The sequence below is a fragment of the Stegodyphus dumicola genome, chromosome 8 (genome assembly GCF_044657685.1).
Source record: "Stegodyphus dumicola isolate Sdum_Otavi_A_Nest chromosome 8, ASM4465768v1".
NCBI lineage: Eukaryota > Metazoa > Arthropoda > Arachnida > Araneae > Eresidae > Stegodyphus > Stegodyphus dumicola.
Window position 1 is genome coordinate 123,701,436 of NC_140775.1, and position 27,198 is coordinate 123,728,633.

General features: G+C 34.9%; 1 protein-coding gene across 2 annotated transcripts; it reads left to right on the plus strand.

Annotated features, from left to right (window-relative positions):
- The first annotated feature begins 98 nt into the window (after nucleotides 1-98).
- LOC146995943 (pro-neuropeptide Y-like) lies at nucleotides 99-26,938 on the plus strand. Of its 2 annotated transcripts, none has more exons than XM_085822355.1 (3): nucleotides 99-257; nucleotides 13,599-13,797; nucleotides 26,647-26,938. In XM_085822355.1, exons 2-3 carry the CDS (start codon nucleotides 13,607-13,609, stop codon nucleotides 26,720-26,722), a joined length of 267 nt encoding a protein of 88 aa, XP_085678481.1. In that variant the 5' UTR covers nucleotides 99-257; nucleotides 13,599-13,606; the 3' UTR covers nucleotides 26,723-26,938. The 2 variants fall into 2 exon arrangements, with proteins under 2 accessions (XP_085678481.1, XP_085678482.1); XM_085822356.1 differs by having other exon boundaries at nucleotides 131-257; nucleotides 13,569-13,797.
- Nucleotides 26,939-27,198: the final 260 nt, after the last annotated feature.

Here is a 27,198-nt window from a genome sequence, read left to right on the forward strand (position 1 = left end):
TATTCCCATTCGCGGCGGGCGCCTTCGTCACAAAGCCAGACCGTGGGCGCCCCTGGACTCTGCTCTTGACAGGTGTACCGGGAGGGGGTCTACCGGTCTCTGCAAAAAAGACACTTATAAATACCAGCAACGCTCAGTGATTATTTCCTTCAAACCCCTTTTAACGGAGCTGTATTTGCAGTCTCCATCATACACGACAGAAGACAAGGAATAAAGTCTCTCCTTATCCCACCTAGACAAAACGAACTCCATTTCCAGTAAGTAGTCATTTGTCATGAATTCAGACATTGCCTATGTTCTCAACTAGCAATATACTGATTCTTCGTTCGGGACAAAATGAAAACTATTTCGGTATGAAACATAAAGTATTAGAAAGTTCAGAGAGGTAGCAAGGGAAGATAATTGATACTGAAAAATATTAAATTATGTCGTATTTCTTTCGATCCCATTGTTCGTTCCCATCCTTTTCCTGCATGGGAACGAACAATGGGATACGTTATAGAATCGCTGATTTTTTCCGAATTATTAATTATTCCGAAGTATTTAGCATTTTTCGAATTATCAATTTATGTAGGTATTTGTTGAAGTCAAAATGAATTATTGAAATATATTTGTTAGTTGCATTTTAGAGTTCTGCTTCATACATTTTATACGCTTTTGTTTAAAGTCTGTTTTTTTCTTCCTCCCCGTGCTGCTGACACTGAAGATAGAAGATGCTTTTTAGAAACTATTGTATCTTAGCATCGAAGAAATGCGCTCCACACTCCCCCTCTCAAAAATAAGAAAAAAATCCAGTATTTAACTTTCAATTATTTTAGATAAAGGCATTAAATAGTAAAAAGTAACTTGTTTTATTGTTGTTAAAGTAACCCAAACTATCAAATAGAAATTTAAGACAAATGAACTGCAGCCTTTCTAAGCCTCCGCTAGTATGATTTCTACTGTTCGTTTAAATTCTGTTACTATCCCAATACAACTGCTATACTTGCATCCCAAGATTTTATATTTAGTCACATATGACCGGTAATGCTGTGATAACTATTTTTTTCTTTTCAACTTTTAAACACTTAAATAAGTTGAACTAAAGTCATATAACTTGGAACGTTTTCTACATGCAGTTTTACCCCTGTATCCGTGATTCAGTATCTGTGGCTTCAATTATTCGTAGTTCAGAGCTACAAAGAAGAAAATAAGCTATATGTTTTGGAAGGTAAACGAAATGGCATCAGTCCGTAATGTAACTAAATTATCGCAGTTCAAAAACGTGCACAATCCTGTATTTCTTCTTCTTTTTAAGCTTTCTTCTAGTCTTACTCATTAGTATCATGTTATTGCAGCTATCGCCATGACGTGTGAACTGCGTTTCTTTTTTTCTTGTTCACTTTTTTTTTTGGCATATCCAGTTAAAATATCAGAATCCTTTAATACCACATAGATATCTGAGAGGTGTATACTCTAGAGTACGATGTACTATTTTACATCACTTTAGTTCCTGTGTTGTATATAAAATGCTTTATTAGTAGATAACTTAATGTTGGTAAAGTCTTACTTGTATAATTTATCAATTAAACTTCACCGTAATTTCGCATATTACACGAATATTTTCTTTTGTGTAGCATTTGCTATTATCCGCGGTTTTATATATCTATTGAAAGCCTTCGAGCGTATACGCCATGTGGGTGCTTTTGTATATTTTAGAACATAGAATGAGGGAAAGATATCTGAGTATCGATTGTATCTTTTATCAGCTTAATAACAAAGTGATGTCTTTTTGTGTATACTTTTTTATCTGTTCAGGCTATTTCTCTGTGGGAAGGGATGCCTTCATGGAGGACTTTCAAAACGAAATTGGTTTGTGGCCACGTTGCACAGGGAAAAGCCACGAAGGCTCCCTTGCAACCGGCTCGTTCATCGGGATTCCAACCCACGTCGAGCTACAAGTGTTGAACAGCTGTACTACTCCGCCATCGATGGGCATTTTAAAATCAAGAGAGTTCAGGATAAGAACGAGACAATTACATAGGTTAAGCTCAGCCAATAAAAATAAAGATAAAAGAGGTTTTTAAATTGCCATGGAAATAGGGATTAAGAGCGACTATTAAAAGCAATAAAATTGTTAAGAGCGAAGTAGTATGCTTTTATAATTGTGTACCAAAAAAAGTAAAAATAGTCAAATGTCGAAGGCAACGATTTTTTTAAAGTTTTAAAACAGTACGAAAAGAACGGACATAAGCTGATATCAATAAAATTTCAGAAAGGGAGTCCGAAAAAAAAGCAAGCATTTTATAAAAATTGTTGAATAAAAGTATGTCGAGAAGCTGTATGTTTCTATCCTTGAAGTTGCTCAAAAACTGAAGATATCAAAATCAGTTATTCATTAAAAAAAGAAAAATATCTGGGCTTAAAATCTTATAACAAAAAGGACAGCTCTAAAATACAAAAATAGTCAAGAAAGAGCACAAAATTACTTTAAATTTACAAGCAATTAATTTCCCGGGAGGGGGCAGATACTCGTAAACAGATGATGAATCATTTTGTATTTGATCTTTATATCAATGGTCAATTATGCAATTCAGGATAAAGCCCTAAGGAAAATCATGGTATCGCACACCACAGATGAAAAAAGCAATGCTTCTAAACAAATCATTTTTCAGGAATTTCATATTGTTCAGCTTATTTACATCATTAAGAAAAGTTTTATTCCTTCATCAAATACCATTATCATCAAATATCATACTAATATTTTGTTTTGACTGAACGTCACTACAAACAATATACGGAAGATACTGTAAGCTGTTTGAACAACCAAAAAATTAACTTTCCCTCTAAATCCAATAATACTCGCAATGTACTCCAAGCTAGAGGCAGCTAAAAGTTTTGAGATATTTTTAAAAGTAAATATTTCTGTAAAATAAAGAACCCTAAAAGCGTGACTTACTTCAAGACAACTAATCTTATTAAATTCAAATTTTGAAGAAATAATACAAATATGCCACGGCAAATCTTTGTGAAGAAAGACCAAAAGGGAATTAGCGAAATAATTTAAATGTACTTATCCCCAGCTTAAAAAGAAATCTTAATAATATTCTAACGTAAGTTTTAATTTTTTATTAATTATACTATTCATTATGCTAAAACATCACATGTTTTTCACTCTCATCATCATTTTAGATTATGGCACGTAACTGTATCATAGTATCTACGAAATAATATTATCATAAATCGAAATGTACGCATTTTATGGATCCTTGAGCTTAATTATGCCTATATTTCATGTAATAAGACTGAAAGAATTTTTAATGTACTGAAGAATTAACAAGATAAATCGCAAAGGATGACAACAGCTAATAACAGTTCAGGAGCTACTTTTCAATTTGAAAAAATAAAAATTAATTAAACAAGTTGTTAAATAAAAGAATAGCAGGACCACCAAAAGACATATACAATTGACATTGTAATTAAAATCAAACAAATAGGTTACAATAACAGACATTCTCAATACTTGGGAGATTTGTATGAAATTTCCAAGTTACAATTAGCAGGTGAAATGTTAAACTCCGACATCCCAAGTATTGGTGTATTGTGAATACGGCAAAGCTCACTAGGGCTATCTGCCTAAGGGGAGGGATGCCTTCGTGGAGGGCTTTCTAAGGGAAACTGGCTCGTATACACGTTACACATGGGGTAAACCACGAAAACGCCCATGCAGCCAGCCCGTTCGCGGGATTCGAACCTCGGACCGAACTACCAGTGTTCAACGATTTTACCGCTCGGCCGCTGGTTGGCTTACCCGACATCCCAAGAAATGGCACATTAAAAAACTCCGGTCTTCCCTTTATTGATATAGTTACGCTATGCTAACACAGCAATAATTATCCATATGATCTATCAGTTGCCAAATACTGCAGCTATTACCGACTTTGTGACAGAAGATTTTAAAATTAAAATACAAAATTGCAGTGCATTTAGGAAACAAAATGAGGGATTTTAAAACTATATAGTTCTTCTTAATAATTCGTATCTCTGTTTTGATGGTAGAAAAATATTTTTAGAGTCTTTTTAAAATTCTAGACTGTTGTATTCATTTTGTTACATTGTGCTTCCACGCATTTATAACTCACGTTGTTTGTCAAACGTAGCTATAGTGAAAAACGTAATATTTTAAATTTATCTTGCATGTGGAGTTCCAAGCTGCTAGCCCTCACAGTGTTTTCATTCGGCAAAGCACATGATCTTTAATTCAAGCTTCATATCCGAAAATAAGAATCTAAAATACAGTCTGCTCCCTCAGTTCTCGACCAATCAGAATAATACTGTGTACAATATCCATGATTGATTTAAAATCAGTATTTATTCGAGGGCAGTTAAAAACACAGGGGGAAGAAATAACCCGTTTTATAATTCAGAGAAAAATACTGTTAAAGATTTATCTGTATATTTAAACAGTATAAACCGAATAATAGTAGTTTATTTGATTAAGTAATATATATAAGAACACAATATATGTAAAATAAACATAATTAGAAAAGAAGAAACTAAATTATGGATAGCATTAAAGAATAATATTTACAAGATAACTGGAACGATGCCATTGAGTTCAAAGTTACGTAAAAAAGCGGTAAAAATTTCTCCTTTTTTTGGCGTTCATATAATAGATATATGCTATTGTTGTTGTTATACCCCTCATTTTCCATCTTTTTTTGTATTTCCTATAGACAGTCTTGTTTTACGCTTACAGCTTGTGAGAGCATATTTTATATCATTCCTCAATAAACAAAATTAACGTTTTTCAAGATAATTAACAAATCGAACAATCTGCTCTCGGTTAATTTGGGGTAGAATGTAATCACTTAACAGACAGAGGAATTAAAAACCACTCACTTCTTGGTGATTTAAATCTTTATTTTATATTTTTGAATATTATACTGATAAAATTAAAAAGGCGTTTAAATGTAAAGCTAACCAGTTATCTACATCTGTATCACTGACATGATTAATTACGCATAATCTTTATCTTCACTAAACGCATAATCTTTGGAATTTATATTTTATTTTGGAATTTATCATTAATTCTAGTCGACTATGAAGTTAATTGAAATTTGAAATTGGGTTCACCATTTTTGTAAAGATAATAAATTCCGAGATCACCGCAGCTCTTTGAATTTCTGTAAAAGCAAGGGCTATCCTATATCATTTTAAGCGTAACTTTTTGCGCAATTTAAAGTACTGCAGTTCTGCTCGCGCTGATCCACGTAAGAAACATTCGCCCTTAACAAACCAATCGCTAAAACGTGCTTAGTTCTCTTGCGTTTTGTAGCTGAGTTGGCCCACCAGCGGCCGAACGGTAACGTCGCTAAACACTGGTAGTTTGGTCCGAGGTTCGAATCCCGCGAACGAGCTGGCTGCATGGACGTTTTCGTGGTTTTTCCCATGTGTAACGGCTATACTAGCCAGTTTCCCTTAGGAAGTCCTCCACAAAGGCCTCCCTTCCTTAAGACAGATAGCCCTCGAGTGCTCTGCCGTAATCTAATAAAACAAAAACAAAACAAAACAAAACAAAAATTGTAGCTGAGTTTAACTTGCCTCGAAATGAACTAGTTTCGAGAATTTCTCAATGGTTTGCGCTAAGGAACTAGAAACATCTTGGAAAATAAATGTAGTACGCGGAGTGAAGATAAGCCTAAATAGCTGAAATAACTTAGGCAGCAACACTGCTTGACTCAAGATGCATTTTCTTCTGCACATTTTGAACACAAGTTTACTTTATTCGCAAAAGTTAGCAGAAGAACATTAATGGCAATTTTCCATTACATTAGCCGCATATTAAATAAAGGACGTGATTATTCGATGTTGCAATAAATGGGGCATAGTCCATTCATTGAGAAGATTTGGCTTATTCTCTTGAAAGCATGCCATTTTTATTAATTTTTCCCTAAACTGGAGATTTTTGCGAAAGAAATCTTTGATAATTTTGCCCATAGTTGCTTTTACAAAACGAAAATGAATCTGAAACCTTCGCAAATGTCTCGGAGTCATTCGTTTGTTTTAGAACATTATTTTTTCTAAATATTTCTGTCGGTGAAATAAGAAGCAATATACCATATAAGCCGAAAGCTAAAATTTTGCTGAAAAAAAAAATTTAGTGCAAAATTGCAAACCTGAGGATAAAAACGAATTTAAAATACAGCTGTATTTATCCACATCACCAAAAGTGCTAATAATTGATCGTCTATCTTAGCCAGACTTATCAGATAAGCTGAAGGCAATAGCAAATTCACCTTCAGCTTTCATTCAAAAATAAGGAAAAGAGAACGTCTGAGGAAAAAAAAAATTAAAAGTTTTAGACTTTCAGATGGTCGCTAAAAAAGGTTTGTTTAATTTTTTTACGCTTTTACACTCCTACTAACCACCCCCTTTTTTTTTTTTTCTTTATAGCTCTATTGTTAAGCTTAGGTTAGGTTATTTAATTACGGCAAAGCCTCGAGGGCTATCTGCCTAAGGGAAGGGATGCTTTCGTGGAGGACTTTCTAAGGGAAACTGGCTCGTATACACGTTACACATGGGGAAAAACATGAAAACACCTATGCAGCCAGCCCGTTCGCGAGATTCAAACCTCGGACCGAACTACCAGTGTTCAGCGACTTTACCGCTCGGCCGCTGGTGGGCCCTCTATTGTTAAGCATAATTTTCTTTGCACCTACGCCATAGACCAGGGGTCTCAATGAAGCAAAGTATTTTTAACTATTAAATTAAAAAATTAAAACCCCAACATCTTGATTGAGTTTTTTCTCTATACCACTCGTAAATTTATGCGATCTGAACTTTGTTCAAGAATGGTTGGTGTTAGTAGTACTTTGTAGTGGTAGCACTAAAGATTTTCAATTTTTTTTAGATGGTACGCATTAGTCAAAAGTTTGAGAAACGCTGCATAGACGATTCAACAGCAAAATTGCAAAAATTTTAAAAGCAACACAGCAGTATACGTTTTCCCGATGCAACGTCATTTTTTTTTCAGTCTTTTATCAGTTTATTATAGTAATGTTCAGTTTTCTTACGCCACATACAACTCGATTCAACAGCAAAATCACAAAACATTTAAAAATATTGAAGAACAATATATCTTGAGAATTTCCAATAGACACTCTTACGCGCTGGAGATAAAAATGCTTTCTCCCCCCGTACAATGTTGCCACTGCTCGCTTTGAAATCTTTGAGTTTCTTAATCAGAAATCGTTAAAGTTTTACAAAATATGAAATAGATAATAAAACAAATTCGAAATTCAAAATTCTGGCTTCCAGCTGCCATGTTCGGGTAGAGAACTACGTTATTAAAAATTTGATAGTTCTAGGTACTATGTGTGATAATCGTTGTTTTTTCATAATGCGAGAAACATGCATACATTCATGCGGATTCTTCATTATTTAATTTCTTTAAGTATAACTCAGGGCAATAATATTTGGTGGCAAGAATTTGAAAAGGGATACCTGGTACGTTTATAGTAATTCAACGCAAAATGCCATTTGGAAACTAACAAACCATTCGGTACTAACGTCACTTTTTGGTCCAAATTAAAGGCACTAGAGTTTTACGCCAATAATTTCTTTTTCTGTATTCTCCTATCTTTTGGGCATGCACATTATTTGCCTCTTTGGCAATCCGGAACAATTTCTACTTCATTCTTAGTTACGGCAGCACACCAGTGGCCAAGTCGCTGAATACAGTTAGTTTTGATTCCAGGCGAATGGACTGGATGTTTGGCGGTTTCGTGAACTTTCCCATGTGTAACTTAGATAGGAGTCAGTTTACCTTAGAAAGTCTTCCACGAAAGCAACCGTCCCCTTAAGCAGATAGCTTAGCATGCTTTGCCATACTGAAATAAACCCAGAATCCAAACCATTCTTGGTTGCGGTAACCATTCTCAAGTAGTTAGAATTTTTTGCCCTAATTTCGCTTTCGTATTTACAAGAAAATGCAATTCTTCATTTTTACTATTTAGTGAAATATGTGAAAATTAAAAAAGGTTATATATTCCGCTGATTTTAAATGAAAAGTTATCATTTTTGAGCAACGCCATGTACGGAAATGAAGATTATATTATCAACGAGGCTGGTGTCAATGATGTTAATGGGGAAATCGAGTCAGAAGTGCCTTCAGCAGACACATAGAAAATTTCAAGTCAGACAGCGATAAAAAATTAATTAATGTACATTAGGATCAAATAAATACACAGAAACACGCAGCATCTAAAATAGTAAGTACTAAATAATCATATTTTCCTTTTTTAAATAAAAACAATATAATTTAAAACAATAAATATTTGAAAGAAGATTTAAACAGAGAAGGAAATGTATGCTTCATTTCGTGGGTGAATTCTTTTTTGATTTAGTGACATTCAGTGGCTCACATTCAATTACCCTTACCTTATTTGCAGCAGACTTTTTTATGGAAGTTTTTGGAAGCTCGAATTATCACTCTTACCTTACCTGGCATTAACAACTTTAAAAATGCAATTCTTCAGGAGCGTGCAAATGTTTACATCGCATCATGGCAAATGAACCGAAGAGATGATAACAATGCCTTGATTGTCATACAAGACAACTTCAAAATCTTGAACTGAAGAAGTAAGACTTGTTATGTGAATCCAAGGAACTGACTTCAAACTATGATGCGTTTAGCTTATTACTACGTTTACTAGATATGTTATTTTACTTTCAAAATAAAACTTTGAATGCACCATCCTATATAGATAAGATTTTAATTTTAGACACTTTCATAGTATTTTTAATCTACGAAATTTTTCCTTTTGCCTCTTTGGAGAACGTTGAGCTGATTAAAACAATTTAAATCGCAACCAATATGCCTTTTTTTAAACTTCTAACCTTTTTGCCTCGGAAATATTTGAAAAAATATTTATTAGTAGTATTGTAAAGGGATCGAATTTTCATCTAGTATAATATATGCTGACATAATGAATATACTAGTACGCAAAAATTAAAAATGAATTGAAAAATTAACATTGCAGCGAAAAGAAACGCAGAAACAAATTAAAAAAAAACCTATCTAGAGGTTGCTCAATGCCAGTTACGTTAAAGTATGCGCATATAACTTAGTATGACATAACTGTAGACTTATAAGAACAGTATAAAAATACGAGGGCGGTGTACGTTGAGCGCTTCAGCAGAAGCTATTGCACAGTCTAAACCAGCTTGGATAATGATGATGATTTGCAGTGTGGTAAGCTCTACAGACATTTCTGTAGACAGACATTTCTGTAGAGAATATCTAAATATTTCACCTGAAATAGTACCATTAGGAAAATGGAAATCGGTCAAAGTTTTAGTATGACCGAGAATTCCCGATCACGCACAACACAGTGTTCCTAATTTAATCGGCATTTCAAACAACAGCGACAGTTGTATAATATTGTTTGTCCATGAGAATCATGGCAACACACCAAATTTCAGGTTTAACTATGTTTCAGGTTTAACTTAAGGCATATTGGTAGACTACATAAAAGTGGCCTCTTTTGCTTCTTGACCAGCACGATATGCTCCAATATAGCTTACCCATCGGATATGTTGTCTACAATGAACCCAAGAACTGGACATTTCAGCAATGGGGCCGAGCGGTCTTAGGCGAGAGCCGATTTAGTTTCACTAGCGATTTTTAATACCTAAACATCTGGAGAAAGCAAGAAAAACGCTGTCACTTCTTTAAATTCATTGAAAGGAACCAATCTGAAAGTGTCGCAGTTCTCGTTTAGAGAGGCAGAATGCTTGGTAGCCATATGGAACCCTGCATCTTCCGAAAAGGTTCAGACATCTGACAACTGCTATTTTCTTTCCTGAGTGGTTCTGTGGGTTCTAACGTTTTCTTCATATCGTAAATATCATTGAATATGTATGGGATGTTCTAGAAAGATGCCTAACAGTATGTTGCCAGCCTCGAACGATGGAACGATTGGGGCTACAAAAGGAATGGGACATAATGCATCAAGAGGTTGCCTTTGTACTAAGCATGAACAAATGATGACATCCTGCCTCACATTCGGGGGGGGGGAATTTTTGCCTTTTATACAGACGTTTTTATCTTCTATCTGCCTATGCTTAGAACTCGCTTTTGAATGAAAATCTTTTGGATCTTGTGGATTAATTTTTTGCTTTGAGAAACATTTACGCATTAGAAAAGGCTTATATGCCTAACTTGATGATACTGTGATATGCCCCACTATGAAACACTGTAGCGCTATGTTAGATGTGAAATCTTGTCCTGTCTTTCGTTTTGCTTACAGTGTAACCAGTAACATCACTCGATAATAGTACTCTTAGTAAGGAAAATTAAGCATTCTCAAGTCAATTCTAATTCTCAAATGCTTTTCCTTCTTTTAACGCTTGTCTTTATCTAACCAATTTATAGACCATTCTCCTATTTCAGTTATACTATGTTTAAAATAAAAACTGTTTACGTGTGCCTGTTATTAAATAAAATAGCTCCGGCACTTAATATCCAACTGATTACCTGTAACTTTAATATTATATATATACATTTCATCTTGAAAGATTTCTTTGTGTGAAAATGCATTATTTTCAGTTAACAAGGAGTTGATATCAATAACAAGTGCAGATCAATAGAACGGAAATGGTGTTTATGCTCTTCTGCAAATGGAAAATAACTACATTTAAGTTCTTTCGTAACGTTAAATAAATATTAAACTTTACATTTTTCGTGTACAAAAGGGAAAGTAATGGTCAAAAAAGTGTTGAGGCACACAAAAATATTAGAAACATAAGTCTAATAATGTATTAGGCCACTTTTCCTTTTCGTGAATTCACCAAGTTTCTAGGCATGGTAAGATTTTGATTGATATTTGCTTCTATTTTTTTCTCATTTCTTTGTGCGTTTTCCTTCAAGTGCATTTCTGTTTTTATTAATTTTGCATTGCAGATGACCCCAAATATGCTCAATGGGACTGAAGTCCGGACTAGCCCAAGCATTTTGATTACATGGAGATAGATACATAATGTCCACAGTTTGCAAACATAAGCATTATCCTTTGGATCATCGTCTTGATAAAATTTTAATGCGAAAATATGCTCATTTTTGGTGTACTGTATCTCAGGTTTTGATTCAAATATTCAGATACAATGTAGAATGCAGTAATGTAGAATTTAAATGCAGGACTATATGGCTACATCCACTATATTTTACTGAAGGTTCAACTGAACGATTCTCCGTTTGAAGTTCAGGATTGGGTTTTCACCATGTCATTGGTTTTCAATCACTCCAAAAATTATAAATTTACTTTTGCCTGCAAATACAGCTGAATTACAAAAGTTCTGAGGCTTTTTAAGACAGATCTTAGAGCATTATTATCATATCCTTCGATTCGTTTTACTGAGAAATATATTTTCTAGCTATAAAGCATGTATTTTCCATAAAGTATGTATTTTCTCAAGATTTTTCGAACAATTTTTGCATTATTTAATGCATGATTTAATTATGCATGATTTAATAATATTCTTTGGACATCTACTGGTCTTGTCGCAAATCATTTTTATAGCGATCATTCAAATCGTCTTTCTAACGATCCAACATTACAAATCATTTTTCTACCAATCCACTTTTTTTCGTGGTCAATGAATTTCCTTGGATGCCTTGTTCGTAGTTTGTTTCCAAGCATATTTATTATACAATGCTTCAAAATTAAATTGAACAGTGAATTTTATTTTAAATTCAATAGTTAAACTATTTTGTTCTCAGATTTTTCATAACTGCAATGAAAAATTGTATGCTCGCTCGTATCAAAGGAAATCTCAATTTCTTCAACCCATGTTAACAAAGTAACTAATACTTGGGAACATTAAACTTTATCCTTTCCAGGTTTAAAATCCTGTTTCCAGATGTTTTACGAGAAAAGCCTACCAGAACTGGCTATTTATATCATTCCTACCACAATGCTCCAACAATTCTTTACCTGAATTTTATTTAAAAAATATCTCATATATTCATTAGTATTATTTAAGATCATTCCTTGTAATAGATTTAGAATTGTATTTAGACACAGGAAGCAACGAAACAATTTTCAGTTTTGGAATAATGGCTGAATTTTATCATTAAATGCTTTTATGAATACCTTACTAATTTCATACTTAGATAAAGGCATTTATATATCTTCATTCTGGGCACGGTAATTTAAATACATGGCTACAGCAACGCTGTCGAGCGGAATTTCTTAAGTCACACATTATATTTTGCACACAGCATTTATGTTTGTATTGTAGAGACATTAGGTATTTTTTTGGAAGCAGGCAAGATGAAAAATTAGCAACGCCTTCGCCAGGAATCGAACCACGGAACTCTGAAATGCGTGCCCAGCGTGCAGACCACCACACCAAAAAGGCTGGAGAAATACCTTATATACCCCCCTTTTAAAGGGCAGCTGGGGTTTTTATGGGACCCAATTGCCAAATCCTGGGTGGGGAGAATCATCATCCACCACCCTTTATTTCGGGCGCCACTGTACAGATATTAGGATTTTTTTCGAAGCAGGCAAAATGAAAAATTAGCAACGCCTTCGCCGGGAATCGAACCGAGGATCTCTGGAATACACGTACAGCATGCAGACCACTACACCACGAAGGCATGCTAAGAAGGTGGGAGAAATAGTATAATTGATTGCAGAGTTAGTTAGTTACTTTCACTAATATTTATATTTGCAATAGAATAAATTGCTTTGTATTCACAACAAATTGTGTTTCGTTATATATTATTATAGTTCTATCAAAATGTACTTCGATTTGCTAGATTATGACGAAGCATACTAGGACTATCTGTCTAACGGGAGGGAAATTTTCGAGGAAGATTTTCTAACAGAAGAAGCACTTTTTAACGTTACCTACGTGGGAAACTGCGGAAACGTCCATATAGTCAGCGCTTTCGATAGCATTTGAATCCGAATCGAACAAGCTGGGTAGATAGACAAAGTTATGTTCTTCATAAAACCTGAGTTCAAATATGTCAGTTAACTTATATAATTAGAAGAAAAGGAGAAACAACTGCATTTAGTTCCCCGAGAGAGTAGTTACTTTGGAGCAGACTATGAGTCGGTGATGTCACACGCTTAAAGATTTCTGGCCGGGAAAAGCAAACCTTGAGACGAACTGCTAGAGTTCGCGGGTCTTTCGGTCATTGGTGGTCCTATTCTATTAGAAATAATCCTAGGTTTTAGTTTTGTTTCAAATGATACGTTGAATGATAATGACAAATGATAATTCATTCTATCTATTTTTGATATCACTTTGTTTCGCAAATTTTTTAGTAATAAACTGATCAACGATAACTCCTTGACATCAGTATTCCAGTCAGAATATTGTTAGATCTATTCGCAAGAAACTGACATATTGAATAGATTAGAAGTTGGAAATTTACCCCTAGTATCAAATGCAGAAATTTCGATTTTCCATTGCCACCAAGGAACAAATTCATAGTGCATATTGCATCCTCATAAGATTACATTAAAGATAATATTAAAAGTCTCTGATTTTCATTATTTCGGTGTCTGTTGCAGAGTTTTTACATCTTGGAAGTTCTTTTGCAGTCCCGAGTATGTTGAAAGTGCTGAGCGTATGCCTGCTACTGCTGTTCGCCGTCACCGCCTTTGCCACCATCAACAATGCAGAACAAGGAGAGATCCTCGCCGAGCTGCCCAACCAGCCTATGGTGTTCAATACTCCGGAAGAACTACGCTCCTACCTACAAGAACTCGACAAGTACTTTGCCATTGTCGGAAGACCCAGGTTTGTGTGAATGTCTTTTGACTTCACTTCAGCTGTAAGCTGTATGTCTTCAACTACTCATTACTAATATTGACTGTCATTAAGTACATTAAGTCTTATTATTATTATTCACTGTCTTTACTAATATTGACTGGCTTTTTTTTTTTTTTTTTTTTTTTTTTTTTACAATTCCAGTTTAAGCTAAGAAATCATCAAGACTAATATTACTTGTTACATTTGACAACTAATACCTCCTCCACAAGGTTTTCGATTAAAATGCTAATTTAAAGGCAAAGAGCAAGATAAAGATTACAACCATTTTATGTTTTTTCACGTCATGGCATGAAAAACTGCATCTTTAGATCAACAAACTGATCTTCTTTGAAACGAGTAAAATCTGTGGCGTACATCCTGCCAAACATAAAGCTGTTTAAGGTAAATTAAAGATAAAAACATCCAAAGCTCATTTTCCCGAAATCACTTAAGCTCATTTCTCATGTTGAAAATCTTGCATTTTAGATTGCCATATCTGAGTTGATCTAAATTTAGTGAAAATAAGTTAGACTTTTCAGATTTGTTTCATCGAAAATATTAAGCACCTCAAGTAATGTTATACAAGCGTGGCAATACCACGTTTTACACCACTTGTGTTCTATCTGACTATGAAAAATTACATAATTATGAAAACTATTAATATACATTATATGTTATATAAATGTTTATAAGATTGTTTCGAAATAAAATGATTAGTGATAATAAATTGTGTGGTAGTCTGAACTTGTTATAGAGAATGCAATTTAAAGAAAGCGTGCTTAGCAACTCCATCTTTCTCAACTTCCGGCGCTCCTCGAAATCGCATAAACTGGCTCTTAGCGCTTAAAAAAATATAAATACAAATACAAAGAATAATGTTTTAGAATGTTTTAATTTCAATAAGAGTTTAAAGTAAAACAAAAGTGTAATAGCTGCACTCTTAATTCGTTTTTATGATTCACCAATTTGTTTGGAATAGTCGATTTATATATTCTTGATTACGTCAGTTAAATTACGCACATGTCCTATACAAAAGCAACTTCGGAATACTACTATGATGTCATCCGCTCTTTCTACTATTATCCAATGTATTTTAATATTCCTTTTCGTATTTTCGGTAGACAATTTTGTTTTACTCTGAGGTTTATAATAGTAATTTTTCCTTCGTTCCGAAATTTAAAAAAAAAAAAAATTCTTTTTCTGACAAGGTCGTGTAATTTTTTTTTAGAGAGGGTCAATTAATTCACAATCTGCTTAATGTGCTTTCAACTAAACGGAAGTTGACTCTATGTAGATCATTTTTACCCTTGTGAACAAGAAATTCGTGTTTCACTAAAATTTACTAAATTATATCGATAAAACCATTTACACAATGCTACCGAATAACTTTCTCGTCAGAATGATTGAAGTCAATTTTAATCAATCAGATGGTGCGATGAGGCACATTGTCCCTTTAGATTTCTAGAGACATGCTCGTTCATGAATGGAATTGCAACATTGTGCGAGTAAAGTATTGAGACAAAATGATGAAAAATATGCGACTCCAAATGCAAATATAGTCTATTTATAAAGCTTGGAAATCTTTCTAAGCATCAGATGCTGTAGACCGTGATAAAATCATAAAATTCGTAGACAGTTGTCTGAAATGTAGACGTGATTTTTTGATTTCAGAAGTAAAAGTTATTGAAATTATAAAGCGAGATGTGATATTTATATAACGCATTTTGCTTTTTCGTTTTGCCGTAATGTGATTTTTTACATAGGTGAAACATTCTTACATGCATTCCATCTAAAAAGTCGACAGCAAAAGTTAAGACTAAAAGGAAAAGCGATTTTATAACTAAATATATTTTCTCTGAGCGTGCCCTCGTAATGTAAATGGTTAGCACGTTTCCTTGGAGAGTAGAAGAACCAGGCTTGATTTTTCACGTGTATCATTCTTCTGAGTACTGTTGTATAATGAAATTATTGGAAGCTTCCAGAATGAAAGAGTTATCGTCTCTACTTTACTTTTAATTTCAAAAGCTATCTACTGAAGACATATCGAAAGTTAATATAAGCGAAAATGATGATACAAAGAAAATGACAAATTATAAAACGATGATTTGTCTAATATAGTTCTTCACAAAAGTGATCAGACAATTTAAGTTTCTAAAAATAAGAACATTTAAGTGCATTAAACCGAAATTACAAAATTTTGTTTTATTAAACGTGTTATATATGTGTAATCCAGACTACAGTTTGAATTCAATAGTTTTCTCTCCGAAAATAAAATATTGAGCTTAAACTTTTAATATTTTCTCTTTTAAGCAGGAAAATCCTCTCACAAAAGACTTTGGACCTAACAAGACTGCAAAGAAAATCGTCTACAATAAACATAATGTACAGGTTTTTGCTATCATTTTGAATCGGAATAACAGAAAACATTTGAAAGTACCATCCCCTTTATTTCTTTAAGAAAGATTTTGTTATAATTTATCTTTTATTGACACTTCAAGAGACCATGCGCGATTATATTATACCTTAAATTATAAATACAATATAGAGAAATATATTAGAAAAGCTGATGAAACGGTTAATTTAAAATTTTAAGCAGTTTCTGATAAAGAAAACATTATTCAATGTTTCATATTCAAAACGAAAGAAGACATGAGAGATCACCAAAGTTGTCCTCCGAACTACAATCTATTATTTTCGCCAGTATTTCCGATACTGAATACTACGGATTTTTAGAAATTTTCTGAACAGCAACGCCTCATGAACGGGAAAACACTGACACTTTATTGAAAGAAATAACAATTCTAACTAACAGCTATAAACAACAAGGAGAACAACTGAAATAATGTAAATTCTTCTTAACGTACCTTAATGTGTGCACGGGTTCGTAATTAACTGAATGCACACAGAACCGATGATAGCTTGATAAAAAATTATTTTACTATAAGAAACACTTTACAGTTCTGGAACTTTCCACAAAAATACTCATACAGCTCTTCTGAGTATCATCTTACACTACAATTAGCAGTTATCCTTCAAACTATTAAGAACGTTAAAAAATACAACGGAATGCAAAGGGCATCTCAAAAGCGAAGCTCATACGGAGATCTCTCAATCTTCATTACTCAACACTCAATACGAACTACACAACTGAGAAACTGATGCTCTCCACGGTCTTATATAGTTTACCTCCGCTTGCCGAGAAATCTCTAGTATCACCTGTTTCTCGAAATTGCTCAAAAGCATATGAGGGCCGGATACAGTTACAGCTACATATAGGATCAATTATAGTTATTCAGTTGCAATACTAATTACAGTTATACAGGGACCGGACCAGATTGTCTTCAAATGATCACCGAATTTGGCAACTTTTGGTGATTTCTTGCAAAATTTGGTGACAAAAATTAGCCGCTCAAACCATCGCCAGCTTGGCGATATTTCCCCAAATTAGCGACATAGCCATTTACTGAATGTTAAATACACATGCCCTTGTTACCTTACTTTTCCGGCAAAGCTTCGTCTCTTTCAAGAGACGAAGCTTTGCGTTCCATTTTGTATAATGTAACATTACATTTATAGAAAAAAATATTACAATTTCACATATAATTTCACTAAAATTATTTACATATGTACAAAATTCATTTGCCTTTTTCCTAAGAAATGCATGTTCCGGCCATTATAATCCCTAGAAAGGAAGCCGTGCTTACAACTAAGACAAATCTATGTATTAATTTATTCATAAAACACATCAAATATTAAACCGATAAATAAATGCATAAATTTAAAAATTTATATACAAATAGGACCATAGTCTTAGGATTCTATTTATATTACATACAGTAATTGAACTATGTACTAAGGTCAGAGTAAGGGGCTAGCCTGTCGTAATGATTAAACTTAGGCTTAGAATTTGATTACTTATGGATCCTAACTACGACGTCATTCAGCCTGTTTAGAACTGTGTAACCACCATTCCAGGGTGATCATAGTTTAGAAAAAAGTCCTTTTCGTCGAATCAGATTTCATAACCACACTTTCTTTGAACTGATGTTCTGTAGCTGTCGTGTCGTATCGGGTATTCATCTTCTCCGTCGCCAAGTTGACTCGCTGTCGGACAAAACTGTGCATCACTTCAAATCGTGCCTGCAGATCTTCAATGTACTCCTCAGGTAATGAAGATCCATCCGAAGGACGATCAAATAACAGAACGCAAGGCAGACGAAGATCACGACCGAAAAGCATCTGGTATGGGGGATTAGCCGATAGTTTTGTGGATAGTCCTGCAATAGGCCACTAAGCGCAGAGTTAATTTCTGGCTTTAGTCCTGTTGATTTCTGGAAACCATCCACGAGAGCTTGTTAAGGATGGTTTTATTAAACTTCTCTACCATGTCTTTAGAACACAGTTAGACTACCGATGTAAAGGCGTCGTTTGGGTTTTGTCTACGCCGAGTAGCTTGCAAAGTGTTTTAATTACAACTGAGATAAAATTTCTTCCTTCATCGGAATGTAGCTGAAGAGGCGCTCTAAACTGGAAATCCAATGCTGTATCATTACTTCTGCTGCCGTGAACGTCTCTTGATCAGGGCTAGGATACGCTTCAGGCTATTTTATGAAGTAACCGCTGACAACAAGGATGTACTTGTTACCATCGGAAGATCGTGGCAGAGGTCCCAGGATATCAAAGACGATCCTACATTGTAACGTTGCAGCTTTCCTCAGCTGCGTTTGTTTGGTTCTTTTCGTTAAGCATCGCAAGATTGGCATTACCTTTGCACATCAGCCTTTGCATTATTCCAGTATAAGAGCTCTCGAATTGTAGGGCCACGTCCTCATTATTCCGTGGGGGCCTTCTGTCGGGCTGGCATGGAACTCTTTAAGGATCATTCTTTAAGGAATCTTGGAAGTCTCAACTGATACCGGATTACCTTTCCATCATCCGATTCGAACTTCCGGTACAAGATTCCGTTTCGCATATGGAGTGAGTTCAAGAAAGCCCAATGTTGTTTTATTGTAGGACTATAGTTCGAAATGTCGCGCCAGGTAGGGTTCTTATATGAAGATCCCATTAAATTAATTATGAGTTTAATGTCGCCGCCCTCCAACTAGTCTTTCCTGACTTTTCCATCATTCCATGGGTCTTGATCAGCCAATGTTGAAGTAGTAACTTGTCGAGTGGCCGGATGAATCAGCTCGTATTTCTCTTCGATCTTGGAACAATATCGGAAGCTTTCTGGGCAGTGCCTCTTAGACAGGGCATCGGCGTTTCCATGTGATGTTCCCTTCCGATGACGGATAGTGATATATTCCCGGAGTCTCTGTATCCACCTGGCTATTTGACCCTCGTGATTCTTGAAATATAAAAGCCAGGTGAAAGATGCATGATTTGTTCGGAGCAGGAATGTTCTGCCTTAGAGATAATGACGGTAATGTTCTACGGTTGTAAGTATGGCGACCAACTTTTTTCTGCTGACACAGTAATTCCTCTATGGTTTAGATAGACACTTGCTCCAGTATGCCACGACTTCCTGACCGTTTATTTCTTGTTACAAAACAGCGCAGTACTTTTATTGCTCGTATCCGTGTCAAGAATAAATGTTTTGTCGAGCTGAGGATACGTTAGGATTGTAGCAGATGTTAAAGCCTCCTTCAGTTTGCTAAATGCATCCTCTTATTCTTTTGTCCATAAGAATATTTGCTTGCTCTCTATCAATTTGTGAAAGGATCTTGGGATGGAAGAAAATCTTTTACAAATCTCTTATAATAAGAGAACAGCTCCAGGAAACTTCTCAGCTGATGAACATTTTCGGAGCGTCTCCAATCTTTAACTGCTAACAATTTTTCTGGATCAGTACACACACCTTCTGCAGAGATAACATGCCCGAGGTAAGTCACTTCCTGTCTGAACAATTTACATTTACTAGAATAAAATTTTAGCTTGCCTTCCTTCAATTTCTGAAGCATCTTCCTAATATTTTCTAAATGCTCCTCAAAATACTTCCCGACAATGATGATGTCATCTTGGTATATCAGAGAAGCTACATAGGAAATACCTCCCAGCATGGTCTCCATAAGGCGTTCGAATGTTGCCGGTGCATTACATAATCCAAACGGCACTCAGCTTGAACTGCCAAGGACATTGTTCGGTAATAAACGCCGTCTTCTCTCGGTTATTGCGATGCATGTCTACCTGCCAAAATCCACTCTTTTTAAATAAAGTGTTGGAAAACATTTGCTTCCAGAAAGAATGTGAGGAATCTCATCAGTTTTAAGAAGCGGGTAGCTGTCTTTCTTGGTGATGTCGTTCAACCGGCGATAGTCAACGCTAAATCTAGTCGAACCATATTTCTTTGTACCAGGACGATGAAAAAGGCCGAAGGACTTGTTGAAGGTTTGCTAGATAACGTCACTTTCTTACATGTGATTTTAAAGTTTTCTTACCTTTTACTATTTAGCAATCGGTAGACGCCTTGGATGCTGCTTGATTGATGGATGATCCTCTGTATCAATTGTATGTTGTGTCAAACTAGTTTGATCTACGTAAGAAGACGAGCGGGAAAAAGTATCTTGAAAATCTTGAATGACACGTTCGTTAGCTCTCCTCTCTTCATATCTTAGATGTGCATTCTGAAATAACTCCGATATTAGGATCTCCGAAGACACAGAGACTGGTGGACTATTGGGTCGTTTGACACAAGTCACTGAAGTACATGGCGAAACCAGTTCGGCTTTCCTAGTGATTTTCGCTTAATCACTCTCAAACTTCATTTCAACGTTTAACTTTCCATCGATGTCGATTTTATGCCCGGACACAGTATGAAGGTTAATTCACTGCAGCTTTCCGATGTGTTTAGCTTCGAGTTGTTGAGCCAAAGCTCTTCGAATGATGGCAACATCCGCTGCTGTATCAATGGTCATATCCTTAGGAATTTCATTTATTTGTCACATGACGTAAAGTCCATGGCTGCCACTACTGACGGCAGAAATCCGAAGCGCTTTAAAATGAGGCTACCTCCGCTCCACGAGGATAGCGATCAATTTGTTTCCTGCTCCCATGCTGGGGAGCTGTGTTATTTTCCGTGACTTAGGGTGTTCTGAATTTCCTTCCCATCCCTGTTCTAGCGCTTTAGGGTCTGTTTGTTGCCACTCCTGTTTCACATCAAGGCATCATTGACTTGCTTGGTGAACTCATCTAATCGGGCAGTCAGTTAATCCACTGCATCTTGGACATAAGCAGCTCTGATTGGGTGATGGTCTCTATGAGTTGCTAGCTGCGTTGCCTTGAATTTCATAGCATAGACTAAAATATTCTTTAGTTCCTTGACATCTGCCATTCGCAGGGCTTTCTATATCTTAGGACTCCGGGTGCCACTGATAAAGGACTGCAGGGACAGGATTTCCCTTTTTCCTGTTGGGCAAACCGAAAAGACGAGAGGAAATAGCCGTTCAACATCCATGGCGACCTCCTGAAGTGCTTCCGTTGGCGAGATTTTAACTGAAGCCTGCAATAATCTTTTAAAGACCTCTCACCACAGCGCAGCTCCAACTTGCCGGATACAGCTTCGAAATGTAACCTCTGATTTTCGGGAAGAGTTTGAAGGATATCCGCTGTGTCTGCCGTCAAAGAAGCTGCGAGATGGCAGCCCTTAGCTTAGGAATCCCATCCATTTGTATTTGACACTATAGAGAAATGTGCCTTGTACTCTTGGTCAGGAGGTCTTTCTATTATATGTGGATAGCTTCAGAAAGGGTAGGGACGATACATGTTCAAATTTAAAGAATTGTAATCAACTGTCGTTATGGATTTCTTTAAACTTTTAACTTCCTTGGCAACAACAGCAACTCTGTGGTCAGTTTGTTGCTGGACAGTAGAAACTCTTTCTTCGACAGCAGAATCTCTTTCTTGAATTTCTCCAACTTTAACCGTGTATATTCTGCCTTCTATAGCCTCGAATTTGTTTTCTATTATGGCAGTAATTCCTCTTTTCATTTTCTTTTGTCCCGCTTTCATCTCTTCCTTGAATGCAGCAAAGGCTGCCACCAGCTGTCTTAACTGCACTTCAGTCGCTCTTATCATCGGAATTCAATCCCACATCTGACACCAAAAATTGTTGCGTGAATATGGGTCCGTAATGATTTGAATGACCACAGAACCAATGATAGCTTGATAAAATTTATTTTACCAAAAGAAACACATTAAAATTCTGGAAATTTCCTTAGAAATACTCGTACAGCTCTTTTTAGTATCATAGAGTACAATCAGTAGTAACATTTCAAGCTACTAAGACAGTGAAACACAGCTTAATGCAAAGGGCATCTAAAAATCGAAGCTCACGCCGATATATCTCGATACCCCGTACTAAAAGCTGGACCAAACAACTGAGAAACTAATGCTCGCTCTTGCAGGTGTTATGTAGTTCTCTCCTGGCAACCGAAAAATCTCGAGCATCTTCCACTGCTCGAAATTACTTGAAGATATATGAGGGCCGGATAATGGTTACAGTTACATGCAGGGATCAATTACAGTTATTCAATTACAATACCCATTACAGTTATATAGGGACTGGAACAAAATGTCGTCAATTGGTAGCCAAATTTGGCAACAAAAATTAGTTGTTTAAATTATTCTAGATTGGCGATATCTCGCCAGTTTATCGAGACAGCCATGCACTCAAAGTTAAATAGACTTGCCACCTGCAATCGTATTTTTTCGGCAGAGCATCTTCTCTTTCAAGCATTTCATGCTACATGATGCAAAAAATACTACAGTTTCCCATATATTTTCACTAAAATTATTTATATATGTACAAATTCGAAACAATACGAAGAATTTCGAAGATCCCAGATATCGTCCAGAGAGCAACGTCTAAAACAAAAATCAACAAGTAAGAGATTAGTACTTTAGTATTACTTTGGGCTAAATAAATGAACTAATTTATGGCTTCAGCCCTGCCGATGTCGTATATAGGGTTGCGCAAACACTTCTGGAAGTTTCGTGTAAAAAAGCCTGTATAGTGCTAATTGCTCTTTTACGAAATCTTAAATTTCACATGTTTAGAGAAAACAAACAATTATCGCTAATTTGCCCCCCCCCCCCGAAAAAAAAAGAAAAAGAAAAAATTAGAATTACATTTCAGAATTACAAGGTCTGTAATATAACAACAAACACCGCCCCTTCCCGAAAAAAAAAATTTGCAAACACAGCAAGTAGCTAGAGTTTAGATTAAACAAAAATACCCAATAAAGGGCATTGATAAGTGAACACATAAAAACTCTTAACAAACAGAAAAAAGATAGGTTAGGTTATTTAATTACGGCAAAGGCTCGAGGGCTATCTGCCTAAGGGGAGGGATGCCTTCGGGGAGGACTTTCTAAGGGGAACTGTCTCGTATACACGTTACACATGGGGAAAACTACGAAAACACCCATGCAGCCAGCCCGTTCTCAGGATTCGAACCTCGGACCGAACTATCAGTGTTCAGCGACTTTACCGCTCGGCCGCTGGTGAAAAAAGGAAAAAAAAAGAATGAATGCAAATAAAATTAAAAAACATAAATATATTTACACTCCACTTCTAAACTTGCAGCAGAGCCTTCTTAACTTGCAGCAGAACATTATAAACTACATAAGTTCCTAATAATCCGGGAATAGAATTATTAGATTAGAATATTTATCCACTCTATGAACTGAACCCGTCTCCCAGCCTTAAACTGTCATGTTTTCTGAAAAATGTACTTCTGAATCTGCCCTTCTAGAAATACATCAGAATAATAACAAGCTGTTAATATTCTATAAAATTGTGAAACATAATGAGGATTGCTTTGTTAACCCAAATTATCCATTCCTAACGCTAGCCGACTATCGTATGAAGACGAAGTAAAGAATTTTAGAAACAACATAGGATACTTTTCCGATTCGCCGGCGCAAATCTCGCCAAGCAGACTTCATTGGCAACAATGTACAGTATACACATAAAAAATGTTAACAAATGTTAGTTCTTAAGAATTTTTTTTAAAGCCATAAACATTTTAAAATCGTTTATAATTTTGTAAAAAGCCAATAAATAAAGACAATAAATTTGACAATTTTGAATAAATAAAGACAATAAAAAGACATTAATTTAAGAATTTACCATGCTTTTATGGTTCAACATCTTGATTCGCCGGTTTATTTATATTTAAAAATATTTAAAAAATAATTAAATTAAAAAAAACTGAGAGGTTTCAGATTTAAATTACTTCCAAACGGGCGTTTTTTAGTCCAAAGGGATTTGAATCCCGAAGGACTATTAGTTTCGTTTTGGCATTTTGCGTCGGACGGATAAATGTCGGTTCACTTTTCAAACTGTTGCCATAAAATGTTAGAGTCCTGCATTATATTTGAAGAAATTAAATAATGAAAATCTGCGTAAATGTATGTATATTTCTCACATTGTCATAAAATAACGGTACATAGAGTCATCGAATTTTGAATAACGTAATCCTCCAACGAATATGAGCATGTGGAAGACCAAATTTGAAATTTGAAATTTGTTTTATGATCGATTTCCTATTTTTTAAAACTTTGACGAATTTTTGATTAACAAACTCAAGGATTTCAAAGCGAGCAATGGCAACGTTGTGCAGAAAAAACATTTTTATCTCCAGCGCGTGAGTCTCTGTATCGGAAATTCTAAAGATATGCTCGTTTTAAAACTATTTTGCGATATTGCTGTTGCACTGGATCTTATGGTTTAAGTGCGAGGAACATGATATTTAATAAAGAAAGGTAACACACAAAATGTTAAAAAACGCCCCTTTGGACGTAATTTAAAATCTGAAACATTTCAGATTTTTTTTTTTTTTTAACGTTTTGTGTGTCACCTTTATTTATTAAATATCATGTTCTTTGCACTTAAACCATAAAATTCAGTTCAATAGCAATGTCGCAAAATAATTTTAAAATGAGCCTATCTTTAGAATTTCCGATACACAGTTCCGCGCGCTGGAGGTAAAAAGGTCCACCCCCCCCCCGTAGAGTGTTGCCATTGCTCGCTTTGAAATCCTTGAATTTGTTAATAAAAAATTCGTTAAAGTTTTGAATATGAATTTTAAATATGAAATCGATAATAAAACAAATTTCAAATTTCAAATTTGGCCTTCCACATGCTCATATTCTTAGGAGGATTACGTGATTCAAAATTCGATGGCTTTATGTACCGTTGTTTTATCACAATGCGAGAAATAGACATACATTTATGCAGATTTTTCATTATTTAAAATCTTCAAATATAATGCAGGACTCTAACATTTGGTGGCAACAGTTTGAAAAGTGAAACGGACATTTATAGTGATTCAACGCAAAATCGCAAACCGAAAACAATGGTCCTTCAGGGACAAAGCCCCTTTGGACTAAAAATTTTAACGAAATTCTTAATTATCAACATAAAAACTTGTAAAAATTGTTTAAATTTCTTACAATGCAATTTCTTTTTGCGCATATTATGACTTGTATTTTAGCTTAATCACATTACTAAGAATGTGCATCTCTGGCCATTGCTTAATTATCTTGCTAAAATGAGAACATCTCCACGGTTTTCAAATCTAAAAGCTGTCTAATGCTTTTTTTGCGGGGGCCGGGGGCAAGAAATAGAACGTAAAATTCGAAAACAAAATATTTCTCTTAAAACAACAATTAGTATGTAGCATAATTAAAGCAAACCTATACCAGAAAGATCAAATCGCATATAGAAAGGTAATAATAATCCATTAAAATATTAGAGAAATTGTACCGTTCTTTTCTATTTTCATTTTTAGAACAGCGGAAAATTAGATTACTTTTGTGAGTATTATTTTTTATCATGTGTGGATTATCCTATTTGCATTTCATTTGTGTCTTATTGTGTTTCGAACATGTACATAAATTCCGGAAATATCTATAAAATTAAACCTCAGATGCAAAAACATTAAATTTAGTCATTTTAATTGATGGAGTCATTTAAGTGGGTTATTTTTATGCATGAATGTCCGATCACTTTTTTGAGTCATTGTAGCTAAAGAGTAATATCCTTCCAAAACTGTATTGGTGGCTTTGTTATTTCAATATGGTTAAACGCTGGATCAATTTGGAATGGAATTAAGTTACTTTACTTGATAAATTGCTTTTAAAGTCCAGCATTTGTTCTAAAAGCCATTTCACACAATCATGCAACTTAATATCATTTGGATATACAATTTAACTAGCTACATTTTGACACTCAGCTATCTACCTGCATTATTTTTCTTATTATCCTGGGGGGAAAATATGAAATGAAATGGCATGAACATATGAGTAATCAATGCTTCCAAAGAATAATAAAGTAACGAAACAGATTCTTTAAAAAGGGCTTACTTTAAGAAACAGATAAATACATTTTCAGCTAGTTTCTCGGTTTCTTTGGCCAGATTACTCGATACCTGTGACATAAACTTTCTTGGCATCATAAGAACAGCCAAAGATAATCTGTTCTGAATCAGAAGAATGATTATTTATTATTATTTACTTTATTTTTATATTTTTATTTTTAAGCATATTTTATCCTTTTACAATCAATACAAATAAATTTTCTGAGTTTTATTTATTTTAATACCAAGGAAACCTTTTTACATATAGAAACTTCTTTAACATTTTTTTTTTTTTTTTTTCTTTTTTTTCTTTTTTTTTTTTTTTTAAATTTCCGAAGCATTTAAAATATATCGAAATTTAACCTGTCTTTTTGAGTCGGAAACCATCTAGATGTTCTTTGATGGTCTCTCTTTTCACTTTATATAAATATAGCCATTCTAGAACAAATTATGACATTTGATCTTTGCTGTCTCAATAGGTTCGGTCGTACCCTGGGCAATGGTTACTCAAGGAACGTCTTTCCCTACTTCAGAGCCCTGCCTCCAGCTTTCTGACGTTTCGCTTTCTCCAGGAGCATCCCTGCTGCCAAGAGCTTCGAACAAGAAAACTGCGTCGTCCTCCACCTGATCAGCTTCTGATAACCTGACATTAACCAACGATGGGCAATCAGAAGGACGGCCTTTATCAGATGAAACCGTCATCACAATGTGTACTCATAGAAATGCAATGTAAACCTACTTCCAATAATAAAAATAAATATTTACTTTGGATCTGACCGAGTGTATTTATTATGCCTCTTACACAATCAGCTTTATATTACAATTTTTCTACGCACAAAAATGTCTTCCGCATTCAAAAAGCATTATGGGTGCTTTGCCACCCAATCAATTGCTTTATGTTTTTCTAATGATATTATATAGACTCCTGATTTCAACATTTGTAATATTATTAGAAAATGTCCACAAAAGTATAGTGAAATTCTGTGTTAGTTTAAACGGTAAACCTTACTTTACATGGTGTGAAATACATG